We start from the raw sequence: 18,340 nt of genomic DNA, 5'->3' as shown, positions 1-18,340 counted from the left end.
CCTAGCCTCCCAGCTAATAGGAGCTCGTTCTAGCCTGCCAGCTAACAGTAGCTCCTCCTAGCCTCCCAGCTAATAGGAGCTCGTTCTAGCCTGCCAGCTAACAGTAGCTCCTCCTAGCTTCCTATCCTCCCAGCTAACACTAGCGCTTCCTGTTTCCTCTTTCACACGATGAATCCAGTCTACTGCCACCTCCTGGTATGAAGTTATTTCCTCTCAGGTGTAGAGCATTCGTACCATCTGGTCGTTGGCCATAGTCTTTGTGGTGCATTCAAATGCAACTTCTTGATCCTGACCTTTAGCCGTGAAGCAGCATTTAGCGTTTTCCTGACGAGAACTTGCTGAAGTGATCGTCTCCACCTGATTCTTCTCCTCCTGCGGCTGCTGGTGGATTGAGAGTGAACGAGCCTGCAGAGCTCACAGGCCGTCAGCTTACATAAGCACACTGTACGCTGCGTATTATTCTCCAAACATGGCCTTAATCCTCACACTGGGGGAGATAAGTCTCCCCAAGGTGGGATTTCTCCCGCTGAAGATGAGCCGCCGTGACGCCGCTGCACGTTAATGTTTGCTCTTGCTTTGATCTTTGCAAACTCCCGAAAGCCTGGCAGCTGATCCTCAGCGACACGACACACATCTGTTGTTCATGTGCAGAGCTGTTCGATAAACTCCAGGCCCTCGTCTCTGCAGCAGCGTTTTTTAAAAAGGATGAAAGTCGAGGGGCAGAACGTGGCGATAAAATCACCTCTGTTATTTGTTTCTGTCACCTCGTTCCTACTGGATATCTGACGTTAATTAATCCAGTCTGGATGAATCGACCTCCTGGCTGCTCCTCCTCTAATTTACAACATCACAATTTAAATTGTTTTTGTTTTTTTTAGCTTTCAACTGCTGTTAACATAATTTCACCTTTAACCTCTGTCTCTTTGTTAAAGTAGTCAATAGATTTGTGTGGAATACATCGACTCATCACAATGTTTAATCCTAATGTCCCAAAAGAAGAAGACAAAGTAGTTGAACACGTCCTGTTTGCCATGATGCTAATGGTGATGCTAATGGGTTGCATGGTAGTACTACTTTCCAGTGCCTCCACATATAGATCTCTAAAACTAAACCAAATCTTCTGACAATGTCCACAACGACCACAGTGACATTCAGTGTCCACTAAGAGACATCTCATGTCCACAAAAAGACTAGAAATGTCCGCAAAGAGACTTAGTGTCCACAAAAAGACCCCCCCCCCCCAAAACAATCCCAAAGAGAAATCCCCAAACAATAAGATTAAGTATTTAAACGGAAACTTGCTTGTGTTAGCAACCTTTAGCATTGGTTAGCATCACAGCAGGAAGGTTCTGGGTTCTAATCTGAATAAATCTTATTGAATCGTGTCATTTGGTAAAAGTTTGAAATGGTTTTATTAAAGGAAGTTCTCATTATTTCATTATTTACTGCAGTCAGACTCTTTAACATCAGCACTTCCTCCAGTTTTAAGGGAAATGTACTTATTCATCATTTCATCCTGAGAAATAAATCTGATCTTTTCTCAAGTGCAGTTAAAGTATCTCTGGTATTTTTTTAACTCATCGTGTCACTTCTGTGCAGTATGTGTTTATAAGAGCAATACTTCATAATATTTATGTTTTTTAATAATAAAAACCTTTCCAGTGTGTGAGCAGTGTAACAGCTTGTGGAGCGATCAGCGTGAACTCGTTATGACGGATTAAATTCCACATACGAGACGTTTTTCTTCACATCCTGCAGCGCAAACACTGATTCACACCAAGGATGTAAATCTGCGTCAAGGAGACGGTGTAAAGTTCTTCCACAGCTCTTATGATCAATGTGACACGCACACGCATCACATGTTAGAGAGGCTGAACATGTAACATGAGGCGTGGACTCAAACCTACAGCAGTGTGTCGTCCTGGTCGCCCTTCTAAACGTCCTCTCCTGTCTGCTCGCCCTCCTGAAGTCCTGAAAGTAGACAGAATGAGTGAAGCGTATCAAAATAAAAGCATTAAAGTCACCATGATGCCACAGAGGGCAGTGACGACGTCTGACTCAGGTGAACAACAGTCAGAGGAAGTGACAGTAAAGTTCAACCCATCGTTGATCTGTAATGGGTTAAAATGTTGGAGCTACTGTTTCAGGCGACCTCTCTTCTCCATATCAACGACACCTGGGGAGTTTTTCTACTTCCCCCTGTCTCGTCTAAAGCCTCCTCCTCCTCCTCCTCCTCCTTCTCCTCCACTGCTCAGCTCGGCCGGCCCGTCTCAAACTAGATCCGAGTCGACATGTTGATTAATTTCTTCACCCAAATGTTTAGTGGGGGAGAAAAGGAGCCGTCACCCTGGCTGGTAGACGAACTGAGAAGCTCATAGAGCCGTGAAGCTTCGCTGTGCCGTCCCCACCTCCACGGCTCAGGAGCAGTCGGCTCCGACCGGCAAAACAAACGCACCTAAACGCGATCTGACAGACAAAACTTTATTTACTGAAACACGTTTTTAAAAAAGGCTAAAAAATAAATGAAGGTCAGGTTCACTGGGACGTGACACGATAGACTTTAAACTAGAGCAGTGGCAACGGTTTTCAGTTAGAGTAGGAGACCTCTCTAAGGGTCCCCCCACTTGACACAACTTTCAACTAGAGCAGTGACAATGATCTGAGGTTTCAATAGAAGTAGAAGACGTCTCTAAGGGACCTCTACCTGACAAACTTTAAACTACAGGAGTGGCATCGTGCTAGGTTTTCAGTTGGAGTAGGAGACCTCTTTAAGGAGCCCCCATTTGATGCAACTTTAAACCACAGCAGTGGCAACGTGCTAAGTTTTCAACGACTGTAGGAGACCTCCCTGAGGCTGGGATCAGCTGATCATTTTCTTCTTCTGCTTGCATAAACACGGCAGCGTGTTCCTGAATACAAGCGACAGGAATAAGAAGCCAGTCGTCCTCAGGGTCCCGTCGCAGGCCGAGCTGTGTCGCGGTCGGCAGCTCGATTCACTAATTAACACCATCTGGAGACAAACTCATTAGTGACATTAGCTGATGAGTCTGTCGCACAAACGTCTCGACAGAAAACTAAAAAACTGTAGCTGTGCATCTTTTAGCCGTTGATGCTGAATAAATGTGCAGGACACGTGTCTGTGTCTCCTTTTTTATTAACTTCCTGTATTTTAGATGACTGCTGCCGTTTCTTTCTGATCCACTGGTGCTGTTGATGTCTTCTAATTATAATTAGTGAAACTGAAAAAAAAAATAATAATAATCACTGCTGCTGACAGTTAATGAGACAAACCGATAATGAAACGGAGAACAAGCAGGGAGCGTAACGGTTCTGCCTCTCAGGACTCTTTAAAACTTCAAACACATTAATACGCTGCTGTGGGAATGGACTGGAAAACACAATTAAATCGACATCAGCGAATCTCACAGTTATTTTTGTCAGTTAATCATTTAGTTGTTTAAATATCAGAAAATACTCTGACAATTTCCAGAAGCGTAGGATAATGTCATCATCCAAAACCTCTGAGGAGCTGCTATTAGCTAGGAAGCTAGGAAGAGAAACTATTAGCCGTATTAAAACTGTAGTTTTAAAATGTAAAGTGAAAAAAAAATGATTAATATTCTGCGCATTTCTTGGTCAGCTGTCACTAAAGTAAAGTAGATCTGTGGCATCAACCATTTTGACTCAGGAAGGTCATTGAAGGCAACATACACGTTTGGAGTTTTCCCTCTCGGCTGCTCGTGCCGACTGAAACGATCTGAACGCCGAGCGATTTGTTTTGACTTAATTGATTTTATTTGAGAGAAATGTTTCCTCTCATCCGTCCATCTCCTTCCTGCAGCTCTGTGCGTTTCCGTTCATCGTTCTCAGACGATGAAACTGTAAAATGTGAATTTTCTGCCTGACTGCTTCCCTCCTCCGCCTCCCTCCCTCTCCTCCTCCGTCACAGAAGATGAATGGTCGCCCCTCGTCTCTCTGAGCCGTGATGTGAGTTATGTGGCGTTAACGTGCTGCAGCCTCGTCTCGTTGCAGAGGCAGCTCTGATAATTACGGCGTGATGTGAGATACGTTGTGGTGTTAACAGCTCTGCGGTTATTAGGGCGAGGAGGAAGCTCACTGCAGTGTTTACAAGCTGCTGCTGTGGAGGAGACTCCACCAGTGAAACCAGTGAAACCATAATCACATAATCCTGCCTTCTGATCGGCTGCAAGAATAAAAAATTATTATACATTACACAATACGTAACCATAGCAACAGCACAGATGCTCCTGTCATCACCTAACCCCCTTTATTATCTATACCCCATCCTTAGAGACATTGAATGTAGTCGTTGTCAAGGACCCTTCAACCTCTTTTCCTCTGTCTCGTCATGTACGCTCCTCAAGGATCCGTAGAACATTCTCTAAGGGCCCTAAATCTTCAAGAGCGCCTCAGATCTTCTTGGTTCCCTCTATAACCTTCTTCGAAGAACATTTAACGTTAATTTAACACTTCTTAACCTTCTGCAAGCGCCTTGAAAACCAGCTTCCGAGGATGTCAGATCTTTCCAAGGAATGCTAGAAATTCCTCGAGGACTGATGGAACCTTCTCAAAATATTCGTAAAGAACCTCTGGAGTATTTTCAATAATGGCTGACTTCTCAAATAGGAAGGTTGCAGCAGCTGAATATCTGTATCTGTAAGCTAGGAGGAGCTACTCTTCTGGGCCTGAGATCCTCTTGAAGCTTCTAAAAAAACATCTAGATCTTCTCTCCAAGGACTTCTGGACTGGAACCTGTTGTCTACGTCATCCAGGTCATGGTATATCTGTCAACTACTTGAATGAGTGGTGAAACATCTTCAGGAAGTCTTCAGGTTTTTTCTAAACATTTCAGTGATCACTCCAGACCCTAAGAACCGTGAAGAACCTCTTCTGGGGCAGGAGGTCTCTTCAAAAACATTAAACCTCTGGTAGTTTCTCAGAGAATGCCAGAAATTCTGGGATCTCCTTCAGCAACAACTTCTGCAACCTCCTCCACAGCAATATCTCAAGATCTACTAAAACCTTCATACAAACTTCTGCAGGACGTCCTGAACCCTGATGAACCCATAGAAGCATTTCAACCTCATGAAGAACACCGGGAACACGTTGACAGGAAACGTTGAGATGCCTTTAACTTTCCTAACCATTCCTACGACCTCCTCCAGGACAATCAGAGGCCCGACAGAGTTTAGGAGCCTGATCAGAGAGACATGTTTAAATGTGACTGGCCAGTTCAGATGCACTGAGTCAAGTGCTGCCTCCATTCATTCCTCTTCGCTCCGTGTGCCTCATTACGTATGCAGAAGCAGCTCTGTGCTGTCAGCCAATCAGATATCAGTGGTTATTTATAGGTGTCCCACTGACTCGGCAGCTTCCTCAGAGAGATTCTCCTCTCCAGAAATAGAGTGAGAGAGCTTACATAACAGAGAGAGAGAGAGAGACGCTTTTTTAATATGAATAAAACAGTGAAGTTAAATCTGACCTGAGATCAGAGGACGGAGACGGAGCTGAACCTGAGTGAGATGAGACGGTATGAATGTGGGACAGATCCTGGATTTAACATTTAGTTTTCATGTCTTCTCTCTCTCTCTGTCTCTCGGTCTCCCCCTCTCTCTCTCTCTCTGTCTTTCCACTTCTGTCTTTTGACATGAATAAATGAAAACTGGATGAAACAGCTGGTCTCAGATCAGTTCAGTTGACGCTAGCAGTTTAAACTCTGTGGTTAGTTCTGTAAAAACAGCAGGAAAGACAAGAGTCGGACCAGTCACAAGAAAAAAAACAAAAAACACTTGAAATTCCTTATTTTTTCGTAATTGTATTTAAATTAGAAGAAAATCTTATTTTATCTTTTTATAATTTGTATTAATGATATCGATTTGACCTCAGGTAGCCGTAGAAGCCAGGTGTGAGGATTAAGTTTATAAATGTGAAGCCTGACTGATTGAATAATTGTCAGGAAATTGGGAAAAAACACAGAAATATCCAACAAAGATTCCACAAATATGAAATGAATTAATGAATTAATGCATATTATAAGATGACATTTAAATCTTATCAGGTAAATTAAATTAGAAAAATTGCCATCACGGTGACGATTTAGGTAAATGACCATATATAGATGCTAGGGATGCAAATTATCGAGTAATTCATTAATCGATAGTTGTTTCATCTTATCGATCGATGATCGATTAATTGATAAGCGGCAATTTTTCTGAGAGGCTGAATTTCCCTCTGAATAGGTTCTATCTACAGAATATGTTTGATATGCTACCAAAATGTTATTCCCTGCCCTCAAGTAAGCTCAGAATAAATCTTTAATTAATTATAAAATAATTAGTATAGTAACACAAACTACAGCTAATCTGCACAAAAAGTTATATTTTAAATGAATAGCTTATAAATAGAACAATTATACACTGACTTGTAACCAAAACAGTCACAAGAAACAGTGAAGCAATTACATGACTTGTGTTAAAAATATACTTGGTGATGCATGATGTCCACTTCATTGGACTTCATTGGACACATGGTTAAATGTATTTTTCTACATATTGGAAGTAAAAATTTCATATTCCAAACGGATAATATGCTTCCTTAGATGTTACTGTATATCATCATATATATATATTTTTTTTTACCTATGTGGTTCTTCAAGAATAGAAGCTTTGACAGGATATACCAGCAGTGGTCAGCACGGATGGCTTTTCAGCGGCCACGTTGGATTCAGAGGAAGTTTACTTGCAGTTACACCGACTCACCACTGAAAAGACCTTAATGGAGTAGGGCAGCAGAGAGCACTCTAGAGGCTGATATGCAGTTCCACCGTAGAAACCACTGCATTAAAGAGAAAATTACTTTTTAGTAGCTGTCCACTGTAGTGACCGCTATGCACGAGAGGGCTAATTAAATATTTATTCTGAGCTTACTTGAGGGCAGGGAATAACATTTTGGTAGCATATCAAACATATTCTGAACCACTCGCTGTTTGTAGCACGGCTGAATGTGACATATTTAGGTGGTAATTTAACGAAGTTGTGGAGTTGTTGTACTTTAAAATACTTCCACATATTGTGCATTTGGCGTCGTTGTCGTCATTGACCAACTTTTGCCCTCTTCATCCTGTCAGTGTACCGCTTCTCGTTTGTCTGTTGTTGTTGTCGTCAGAGCCCTGCTTCGCTTGTGTTCCCGCGTGTGCATCAAGTACGTCTGGCGTCAAGAGCGCCCCCACGAGGACTGCCGGGGAATTACGGGTTCAAAATACAATTAATTGCAATTAATTAATTTTAATCGAGTAATTTCTTATCGACAATTAATCGATAATCGATTAATTGCTTGCATCCCTAATAGATGCTGCATTATATTTGATAAACAACCTGATTTTACTATAATGTAATGTATAAAATATAAAGTAATAATTCATAACAATATAATTGTTATTGTTAATTCAACCTGTTCAAAATTAGCAAAGATTTTCCTGCAAAAAGGTACAGAAAATCCATGAAGGCGGCCATTTTGGAAATAGCTGACAAAATCCACTGACTGCAGAGCATTAATACGTCCACCAGGGCATAGACGACAAGTCTCAGATTGGTTTTACTGGGAAGTACTGATTTTATGGATTTTATTTATTAGAAACTCATGGATCAAATAATTTAATTATCAAAATAAGACAACATTCACTAGATGAGGCTGCAGACAAAGCACACACACTCCTATTTCTGTCTTAATGAGGACCTTCCATTGACAGAATACATTCACAAACCTTTACCTTAAACCCTCATAATGTTGTATGACCCCACAACGTTAGTATTCTGCAGGAGCTTGGCCCCCACAACGTAATAAAAGCCAGAGCAGCTCCACTCTGCCGGAGGATGACTCACTGTGTGTCGACATCAAACACAAACACACAGTGGTTAAATGAGGCGAGCTGCTGACGCCCTCAGAGACTCCCTGCTCTACTGTAAGAGGCCTGAGGCTGACTCTGTGTGAGCGTTTGTTTTACTTGGGTTGTCAGGAAATACACTTGTTTACACGGCCACATTGCAGCGGCTTGGCTTAGTTTAAGCTGAGGTTGCGTCAAGGTTAAGATGGACTCGCGCTGCTGCGGCTTTGGGGCGATTTATCCCACGATTCACCCTCAACCCAACAATAGGAGCAGGAATCTAGTAAAGACCTCTGCCTGCTCTGGAGCTGGGCCAAGATTATCTGCTAATGTGAGGTGTTTACAGACTCTCAAACCTCCTGATCTCCCGGCAGACTCACCCTGGCTGCCTGGATTAATCAAAATCAAATAATATTTAAGATTTAAATTCTAGGAGATTACGTCAACTTCAACGCTAACCAATGAGAATATACAAGGATGGTGTTGTCAGGCAACGGTAAATATTCAAGCCCTTTAATTAAAGGGACTTAATCCACTTAATCCTGACCTAGAGATGAGCTGAACATCTCAGAGCTGGTTTTAGCTGCCTCTGTTGGCCCTGGTTTACCTCCAGCTGTCAGAACCATGAATGAAGTCCACAAAGGTTTGCAGCGACGTGTCGGCCGGAGACCACGGATGGATGTTGATGGAATTCAGAGAGTTGTGGCTCTGAGTCCGTCCTGGACAGCTCTGTGACCCAAAGGAAGAACTGTGAAGACCATAAAGACGTCAGCGTCCTGTTAAAACACTGCTCTCCTGACCTGAAAACACGGTTCATAAAACTGTGAACCAATTCACTCGCTGAGGGAATTCAGTTCAGCGAGCAGCCAAACCAAACAAGGAACTATCCAGGCTCAGTGGTTATTGTTGTAAGCTTTGAATTTATTTCTCCTCTCAAGGTTTTTATGGGTTTTTCTTGAGGTGCTAAAGGTCAAGAGTGATCCTTGAAATTGTCCCATGGCGCCATCACTATGAATTTCATCAACATCCCTGGTTCATGAGAAGGACTTCATTGAGCTGGAGATGAACCAGCTCTGTGATGCTGGTATCCAGACGTTCAGCTCATCTCTAGGTCGGGATTAAGTGAATGAAGCAGGAAGACGAGTGTCTCTGCTTCTCTCAAACACTAACCGCTGAGTCTGGATGTTTTTTTATTTGGTGAGTTGTTGTTGGTGCTGCCCGCTGAACTGAATTCCCTCAGCGAGTGCATTGGTTCACAGTTTTATGAACCGTTTTTCCAGGTCAGGAGAGCAGTGTTTTAACAGGACGCTGACGTCTTAATGGTCTTCACAGTTTTTCCTTTGCGTCACAGAGTCGTCCATCTTTACCAGAGCTGTCCTTCTTCACCAGCTTTGTTGCAGATTTGTAAAGAAAATTTGAATTTGTCCATCAGACAGAACCAGTGATTGTTGGTGTAATTGCATCTTTAAATGCTGCAAACATAGCGGTATGACCTCCATAAACTCCCGACATCCCTGTGGGTCGCCTCACTGCTCTCACCTGCAGCCGTTTATCCGAGAGGATTGGATTTGATCTATTTCCTGGTTTAGGAATGATTGTAAAGTCTCTGAGGGGAGGGAGGGAAGGAGGGGAGGGAAGGAGGGGAGGGAGGGAGGGAGGGGTGTAATTCCCGAATGTATGAGGTGTTGTGTGGGTCTTTCTGTTGTGTTTGCTGCAGCTTGTACCGCGAGGATCAGCCCGTCTGCCACCGGGTTTCTGCACGGATTCATCACTTATTAGTATGTGGTTGGTTTTATGGTGCTGCACGGGGATTAGACTAATACCTGGTTTTAGAAGGGGAATGGAAAATACCTGAGCCACAACAGAGTGAGTGGGGGAAGGAGAAAACAGATGAAAACAAGCGAAATCAGTCATTTAGAAATCTTTAATAAATCAGTGTCAGAAACACTACGCACACAGGTGGAGATGACTTTTAGACTCAAACTAGAAGTCAACAAAAGTCCAAGTGTTCTTATTGAAGCCTCCACGTTAAAAAGTATTAAAACTGCACACTTCACAAAGGTATAGACAACACAAAATAAACACCAATAGAAATATAAATGTGACTAAACAGAACCAGAATAAAACACATCCTGGGTGTCTGTACGTCTGAATCGTCTCCTGAGTAAAACAAATAAAACACATCACTGTAAATCCTCTTCAAGTTAAAACTTTTGCCGTATCTAAAATTAAAAACCTTATTCTGTTCGGTTTAAACTCTTCTGTTTCTATTCTGGCTCCACTCTGAAGCTCTCACACTTCTCTGGTGGTTCTATCTTTAGTCTGACTTTAACTGTTCTGACTCCGTTGGAGCTGGAACACAAGGATCCGTGGTTCTATTGAAGTTCTGTCCAGTCGGTTCTGGTTCTGATTGAAGTTCTGTCTGGGGAGGGTTCAGTCCGTCGGTGTGTGTGTGTTTGTTCTTGTTTTCAGTGTGTCGTGGGGTCCAAGCTCTTGCAGCAAACTGACGTTGTGGGCCGAGAACGTTTTGAGTGTTAGAACCTGTTCACACTTGATTTCATGGTACATTTAGGTTAAAGGACTAAAAATACATGAATCTGGGAACGACAGGTAAAAACTCTGGCGCAGGTGTTAGTCTAAGTTATACTTACTCTTCTATGTATAGCGATGGCCCCCTAAACAAAACATAAATAGTAAAAGAAAAAGAAGGAAGGAAACTTATTTGCTGTGTGACCTGATAACAGCCTGTTTTAATATTTTAATATCTATAAATGCTTCATTCTGTGTGTTAATTTTGCATATTTATTAATTAAACATCAGAAAATCATGGAAGAGGACTTGGAAACATCTAGCCTAATTATTACATTTGTGCTTCCAGTTTAGACTAGAATTGTAGTTATTAAATGATTTAAATAGACTTTAATTTGAGATTACAGTATACAAAAAGATATATTTTTTTAAACTGCAATTGCTAAAACAAGTTACATTTCATATTTGTGGCTTGAGTTAGACAACGTTTAACAATGGTTGAGAATGAAGTTTAATGGATAAAGTAAATTTTAATTGGCTTTGAGTTGTTTCGGTTAGAAAAAAGTTTTGTGAAGCTGTCAGTCATCATGATGTCACATCCTGTTTTTATAGCTTCAGTTACCTAAAACGAAACTTGAACATACATCAGTATTATATCAACTACACAAAATGACAATAAATAAATAAAAAAATGTGACTTGTACTTTAGGGTTTTATTTTGACCCAAGTCCCATCCAATAACATGGAGGGGGCGGGGCTTATGACAGCGGGAGGTCCACTTTAAAATGCGCTGTCATGGCGTCTACTTTTTTTACAGTCTATGGTTGAGACTTTGAAAAAAGGCTTAGTTTCAGGGTAAATTAGGTTTAGAGTTCAGGGAATTAATTGTATAAAAGGTTAGTCATCACATATAAGTCATTAAAGGGGCCATTTTTCTTGGCCTCACAACTTTTTGAGGATTAAAACTTGTTAACTTATAAATTAAGCATGAATTATGTCAATGGAAAGTCCTCATAAAGATAGAAACATGAGTCATTAGAGGACGGATGAAGAAAAATTCTGAATCTAAAAATAGAAACCAGAAACCAGATCATCACAACACCTCCTCCTCCTCCTCCTCCTCCTCCTCTTCCTCTGTGGTGTCTCCTGGCTGTAATCATTATTTTCCACAGCTACTTTCCTTCCTTTGATGATCTGAAGTGATTGATCAGTTTGTTACCGGAGGCTCAGCGGTACCAGATCACCTGCAGAGGGCTGCTGTAGTCTCATTTTAGTCCCAGTTCATGTCAGCGAACTGTATCTCACCGATGCAGCAGGTCAGGCAAAAAATAGAGGCGTAAAAATAAAAAGAAACAAGAAGGTCCGACGTGCAGCTGCTGACACAGAAAGAAAGAAAACTCTGCTGCACGCCGCTCTAACAGCCGCAGTCTGCAGCCCGATCCAGATCCAGATCCAGATCAGGGGTTGGTGGTCCAGGCTGCAGCCCGTCTGCTCGGCGCTGGAGCTCCCGTCAATTAAAAATTAATTTCCAGCTGACCTTTTTTTTTTTTTCTCCTCTTTGTCATTTCACAGCTTTAATTAGCTTCGTCAGGCCTCGAATCTGACCTGAAACTCCTGGTGGGTTCAGTCTGACACTTTCTGAAAGCTCACCTGGATACCTACTGTACCTCATTAAGCCAAATACTATTAAACAGTCAACTCATTTCATCACCGCCACAATTTAAACCTGAAGCAACTGTAAGACTTTTACTTTGAAGGAGCTGGAGATTTAAAAAAAAAAAAAAAAACTACAAATGCTGAGTTTCAGAATGGTTAATGTTATAAAAATAGTAAATTTAAGATCATCAAATTATGGAAGAGGATGATGTATTCTAATGTGAACTAAATTCTAATGTGATGATGTTGAAAAAGCAAAATTTAAAATGAAGTAAACCTTAAGTTATAGACACAAAATATAAGTCTGGAGGAAGTGTGGGCGGGGCATCAATATCACGGCTCCACGTGGCTCCGCCCTCAGACCATACTGATCAGACTCTGGATCCAAACTCACAAGATGGCGCCGCCCGTATCCCCGGGAACATAGAGTCAGTTTGACCAATGAGAGGAAGTGGAGACGTGTAGTCCATGTTTATATACAGTCTATGCTCTGGAGTCAGTATTAACCCTGTGTTTGTATTTTCCACAGCGCCCCCTACAGTACGGATTGTGCACTCTGGTCAGGCCTGTAACGTGGAGGAGGAGCGCTACAGTGAGCGGGTTTACACCATCAGAGAGGGAGAGACCCTGGAGCTGCAGTGTCTAGTGACGGGACACCCCCAGACCACAGGTAACAGGGAACGCTGGTGGGGGGGGCACACCACCGACACCGGCTAAGACGCTAGCTAACCAACATTAAAACAAGAAGAAGAAGAAGTTTTGACGCTACAGGGACGGGGTTTTGGTTTATGGTAGAGCTAAAACCAATAACTACAGAAGTCTGATCTGATCTGATCATTTTAAAATGTCTTCATCGTCTCCACCATCATTCAGGATGTCACTAGTTTGCAGGTTTTCCGTCACCAACAGCAGATTTCTTGCTTTGATCACAAACATAAATGAGACTAAAGCAGCTCAGAGAGATTCATTGGCTGCTGGACGTCTTTGGAGCTGGACGTCTGTGTTTTACAGGAAGCGTCAAAAATAATCATAAAGATATATTTTTAAGCAGAAGCTGAGAACGTCCTCCTGTTTCTGTCGTCGGGTAGAAACCTGCAGTTTGTCGTCTTCTTTTTCTTGGACTTTGGTTTAAACTCTGCAGACTGTTGAGTTTGTGCAGAGACAGAGAGAACAGAGAGAACAGAGAACAGAGAACAGAGAGAACAGAGAGAACAGAGAGAGAACATAGAGACTTCCTGTCTGGTTTGTTTATGACCTTGGCTCCAAACTGTTCAGAGATCTTTAAACTCTTCAGGAAGCCAGGCTGACTTTGTTCTGGAGTCTCTCTGATCTGGAACTCCTCTTCCTCCTCCTCCTCCTCGTCTTCTTGCTGCTCCTCATCCTCATCCTCCTCCTCCTCCTGATCGTCCTCCTCTTCCTCCTCATCCTCCCCCTCTTCCTCCTCTTCCCCCTCCTCGTCCCCATCTTCTTCCTCCTACTCTTCCTCCTCATCCTCCTCCCTTTTACCTCCTCCATCGCATCCACTTCTCCTCCTCCTGCTTCTCTTCCTTCTCTTCTTCTTCACCTCCTTTATCTTTATTTTCAGCTCCTCCTCCTCCTCCTCTTCTTCCTCTTCCTCCTTTTCTTCCTCCCCACCCTCCTCCTCCTCCTCTCCTCTTTCTCCTCATCCTCCTCCTCCTCCTCCTCTCCTCTTCTCCTCTTCCTCTTTCTCCTCCTCCTCCTCCCCCTCCTCCTCTCCTCCTCTTCTTCCTCCTCTTCTTCCTCCTCTTCTTCCTCCCCCTCTTCCTCCTTCTCCTCCTCCTCCTCTTCCTCCTCCTCCTCCTCCTCCTCCTCCTCTTCCTCTTCCACCTCCTCCTCTTCCCTCCTCCTCCTCTTCCTCCTCCTCCTCCTCCTCCTCCTCCTCCTCTCCTCCCCCTCCTCCTCCTTCTCCTCCTCTTCCTCCTCCCTCTCCTCTTCCTCCTCCTCCTCTCCTCTTCCTCCTCCTCCTCTTCCTCCTCCTCCTCTTCCTCTCTCCTCCTCCTCTCCTCCCCCTCCTCCTCCTCTCCTCCTCTCCTCCTCTCCTCCCTCTCCTCTCTCCTCCTCCTCCTCTCCTCTTCCTCCTCCTCCCCCTCCTCCTCTCCTCCCCCTCCTCCTCCTTCTCCTCCTCTCCTCCCCCTCCTCCTCCTCTCTCCTCCTCCTCCTCCTCCTCTTCCCCCTCCTCTCTCCTCCTCCCTCCTCCTCCTCCTCCTCCTCTTCTCCTCCTCCTCCTCCTCTCTCCTCCTCCTCCTCCTCTCTCTCTGCTGTCTGTAGCTATAAATAGATCAGCTCACACTGTAAACCTTCACTGCGTCACTGCAGAGCTCAGCTTCCTCTGCATTTTTCTTTCATCCCCCTCTTCTTCCTCTTCAGCTCCTCTTCTTCTTCATCTTCTTCATCTCTTGTTCCTCTGGTTGTTAATGATGTTTTAACACGATCAGATAAACACGTAGTGACTCCGTGTTTCTATAATGACACGTCTCCAGAACAGCATCCTGATCAATGACTGATCAGAGATCAACCGTTACCACGGAGACGGATTCAAATGATGTGATCAGATACATGTGCTCACATCAATCACTGTAGAGGTGATGAAGGAGGAGGAGGAGGAGGAGGAGGAGGAGGAGAAGTGGAGGAAGAGGAGGGGGATAAAGAAAAAGGTGGAGGAGGAGAAGAAAGTGAAGAGGAAAGAGGAGGATGAAGAGAGGGAGAATCAGGGGGAGAGGAATACGAATGTGGAGGAGGAAGACAAGGAGGTTGTGAGAGATAAGGAGGACGAGGAAAAGAAGAAGGAGGAGGAGAAGGAGGAAGAAACTGAGATGAATAAGAGGGAGGAGGAGAATAAGAAAAGTGAGGAAGAAGTGGAGGACAAGGAGGAGCAGGAGAAGGAGCAGGAGAAGGAGGAGGAGAAGAAGGAGAGAGAAGTGGAGGCAAAAGATCGAAGTGAGGAAGAAGTTTATTGTCCTCCTTCTTCTTCTGCTCCTTTTCCTGGACATAGAAGCAGGAAGTTCTGTCTCCTCCAGATCTTCTGATGATCATGTCACATGCAGCCTCCTTCACCTCCTTCACCTCCTTCACCTCCTTCTTCTCCTTCTTCTCCTTTACCTTCTCCAGAGTGGTTGTTAATCATGTAAGTACAGTGATGGCGTGTTAATTAGACTTTCCACCGACAGAGCGTTGTCACACTGATCCAGGATCTGTGGACGGAGACTATTTTTAGCTCATTAATTCATTTGCTGGTTTGAGGCCGTTCCCGTCTGCACCGACGGTCGATGAAAGGTCTGCTTCACTCCAGCTGGCAGCGAGGCGACATGTGGGAGGACTGTACCATGGGGGAGGGAGGGAGGGAGGCATGGAGGGAGGGATGATGGAGCAGGTGGGAAAGAAAGAGAGAGAATAAAGAGAGTATGAAATCTGCTGACGTAGTTTAGAGGTGGAGGAGCCGGAGAAGTAAAAAGGTTAACATGGTTCCTGTATGTAATGATGTTCTTCTTCTTCTTCTTCTTGTTTCTCAACACCAACTACTCAAACTTTATATATATTATAATTACTGTACAGGAGTTATTCAAAAATATATGGGTTTGAGACCTGGTTATAGACTGGTTATGGACTTGGTTATAGACTGGTTATGGACTTGGTTATAGACTGGTTATGGACTGGTTTTGGACTGGTTTTGGACTGGTTTTGGACCTAGTTAAAGACTGGTTATGGACTGGTTTTGGACCTGGTTAAAGACTGGTTATGGACTGGTTTTGGACCTGGTTAAAGACTGGTTTTGGACTTGGTTAAAGACTGGTTCTGGACCTTGTTTAAGACTGGTTTTGGACTTGGTTAAAGACTGGTTCAGGACTTGGTTAAAGACTGGTTTTGGACTTGGTTATAGACTGGTTATGGACTTGGTTATAGACTGGTTTTGGACCTTGTTAAAGACTGGTTTTGGACTTGGTTATAGACTGGTTTTGGACTTGGTTATAGACTGGTTTTGGACTTTGTTGTGGACTGGTTCTGGACTTGGTTATAGACTGGTTTTGGACCTTGTTAAAGACTGGTTTTGGACTTGGTTAAAGACTGGTTTTGGACTTGGTTATAGACTGGTTTTGGACTTTGTTGTGGACTGGTTTTGGACTTGGTTATAGACTGGTTTTGGACCTTGTTAAAGACTGGTTTTGGACTTGGTTATAGACTGGTTTTGGACCTTGTTAAAGACTGGTTTTGGACTTGGTTAAAGACTGATTTTGGACTTGGCTATGAATGGTTTTGGATGTTAGATAACGTGCTTTCACCATCTCATTCACCTGACCAGACTCCATTCAAAAATCTGCTGGTTTTGGACTTGGCTATAGACTGGTTCTGGACATGTTTGTAGACTGGTTCTGGACCCCGTTATAGACTGGTTCTGGACATGTTTGTAGACTGGTTCTGGACCCCGTTATAGACTGGTTTTGGACTTGGCTATAGACTGGTTCTGGACCCCGTTATAGACTGGTTCTGGACATGGTTACAGACTGGTTCTGGACCCCGTTATAGACTGGTTCTGGACATGGTTACAGACTGGTTTTAGACCCCTTGCTGACCAACCAAAGTCAGACCACACAAGATAGAAAATAGAAACATCATAGTTTTTTTAAACCATGAGGTACCTTTGCATGAAGCAGAGTACTCGTCCTGTCCCGTGTCAACATCAGACTTAAAGACAGACTCTTCATCTGTGAGCATCGGTTCGTACTGTTCTTCAGCTCTGAGGATCCATTTTCTGCCATCAATCAAAAATAAAAAGTCCACTGATGTCAGAGGAGAGGAGAGAGAGAGAGAAGGGCAAACGACAATGAGGAGAGACAGATGGAGAGGAGAGGATGATGATGGAGGAGGAGGAGGAGGAGGTGGACAGAGCAGGTGGGAGGGACAGATGGAAATCTGACCAACAGATGCTGAAAGAGGACAAATCTGGCCGAGAGGCTGGACCACACTCACACAGTTTGTGCTGCTATCCTCGTTGGGACGTTGCTATTACTTCATTTATTGTGGACGGCCTGAACCAAACCTCAGGTCACATGTTACCTCTGAACCAATCAGGACCCCAGGAATAGCTTCGGTCCCGGAGAGCCTCACTTTCCTAATACCTTCCCAGGTCCTGATTATGACAGGAGCCCTGAAACCACATCTCAAACCTCAAACAGCTCTTCAAAGGTCTGAACTCCAACCAGAGTCTCTACACCAAAGATAGTTGGACATTATTTCAGTTTCAAGTTACATTTAACCCGAACCTGAACTCAACATGAACTCTTTGGGCTGTTGGGGGTCCTGTACGTAAGACAAACTGTGGTTACTGATACTCTTCTGCTCTGTGCTTTCCAGATTCGTTGGACGAAGACGGCGGGCGGCGCCTCGGATCGTCCAGGAGATTCTACGGTGCACAACGAAACTCTGAGGATTGAAACCATCAGCCGCCACCAGGGGGGGCGCTACTACTGCAAGGCTGAGAACGGCCTGGGGCTGCCCGCCATCCGCTCCATACGAGTCGATGTCTACTGTAAGAACACCCACTAACACACACATGTAGTATGATCACATCAGTGAGGTGTGTCTGGCTGGCCCAGGACGGGGTTATAGACTGGTTTGGATTTGGTTATAGACTGGTTTAAGAACTGGTTATATACTGGTTTAAGAACTGGTTACAGACTGGTTTTAGACCTGGTTATAGACTGGTTTAAGAACTGGTTACAGACTGGTTTTAGACTTGGTTATAGACTGGTTTTGGACCTGGTTATAGACTGGTTTTGGACTTGGTTATAAACTGGTTTTAGACCTGGTTACAGACTGGTTTTAGACTTGGTTATAGACTGGTTTTAGACTTGGTTATAGACTGGTTTTGGAACTGGTTACAGACTGGTTTTAGACCTCGTTATAGACTGGTTTTAGACCTGGTTATAGACTGGTTTTAGACCTCGTTATAGACTGGTTTTAGACCTGGTTATAGACTGGTTTTAGACTTAGTTGTAGACTGGTTTTGGAACTGGTTACAGGCTGGTTTTAGACTTGGTTATAGACTGGTTTTGGAACTGGTTATAGACTGGTTTTAGACTTGGTTATAGACTGGTTTTGGAACTGGTTACAGACTGGTTTTAGACCTCGTTATAGACTGGTTTTAGACCTGGTTATAGACTGGTTTTAGACCTCGTTATAGACTGGTTTTAGACCTGGTTATAGACTGGTTTTAGACTTAGTTGTAGACTGGTT

At 43.6% G+C, this 18,340-nt stretch overlaps 1 protein-coding gene across 1 annotated transcript in view; it reads left to right on the top strand.

Annotated features, from left to right (window-relative positions):
• The window catches only part of mdga2a (MAM domain containing glycosylphosphatidylinositol anchor 2a), a gene marked incomplete at its 3' end in the record, with an annotated part of 53,968 nt that overhangs the window by 7,538 nt on the left and 28,090 nt on the right, over positions 1 to 18,340 (top strand). The window contains 3 exon segments of the mRNA XM_084569622.1: positions 12,618 to 12,745; positions 12,747 to 12,758; positions 17,459 to 17,633. Coding sequence (XP_084425748.1) covers positions 12,618 to 12,745; positions 12,747 to 12,758; positions 17,459 to 17,633 — 315 coding nt within the window.

Source organism: Chelon labrosus (genome assembly GCF_963514085.1).
Source record: "Chelon labrosus genome assembly, chromosome: 20".
NCBI lineage: Eukaryota > Metazoa > Chordata > Actinopteri > Mugiliformes > Mugilidae > Chelon > Chelon labrosus.
The sequence above is the reverse complement of the archived record's forward strand: the minus strand, read 5'-3'. Positions and strand labels throughout refer to the sequence as shown.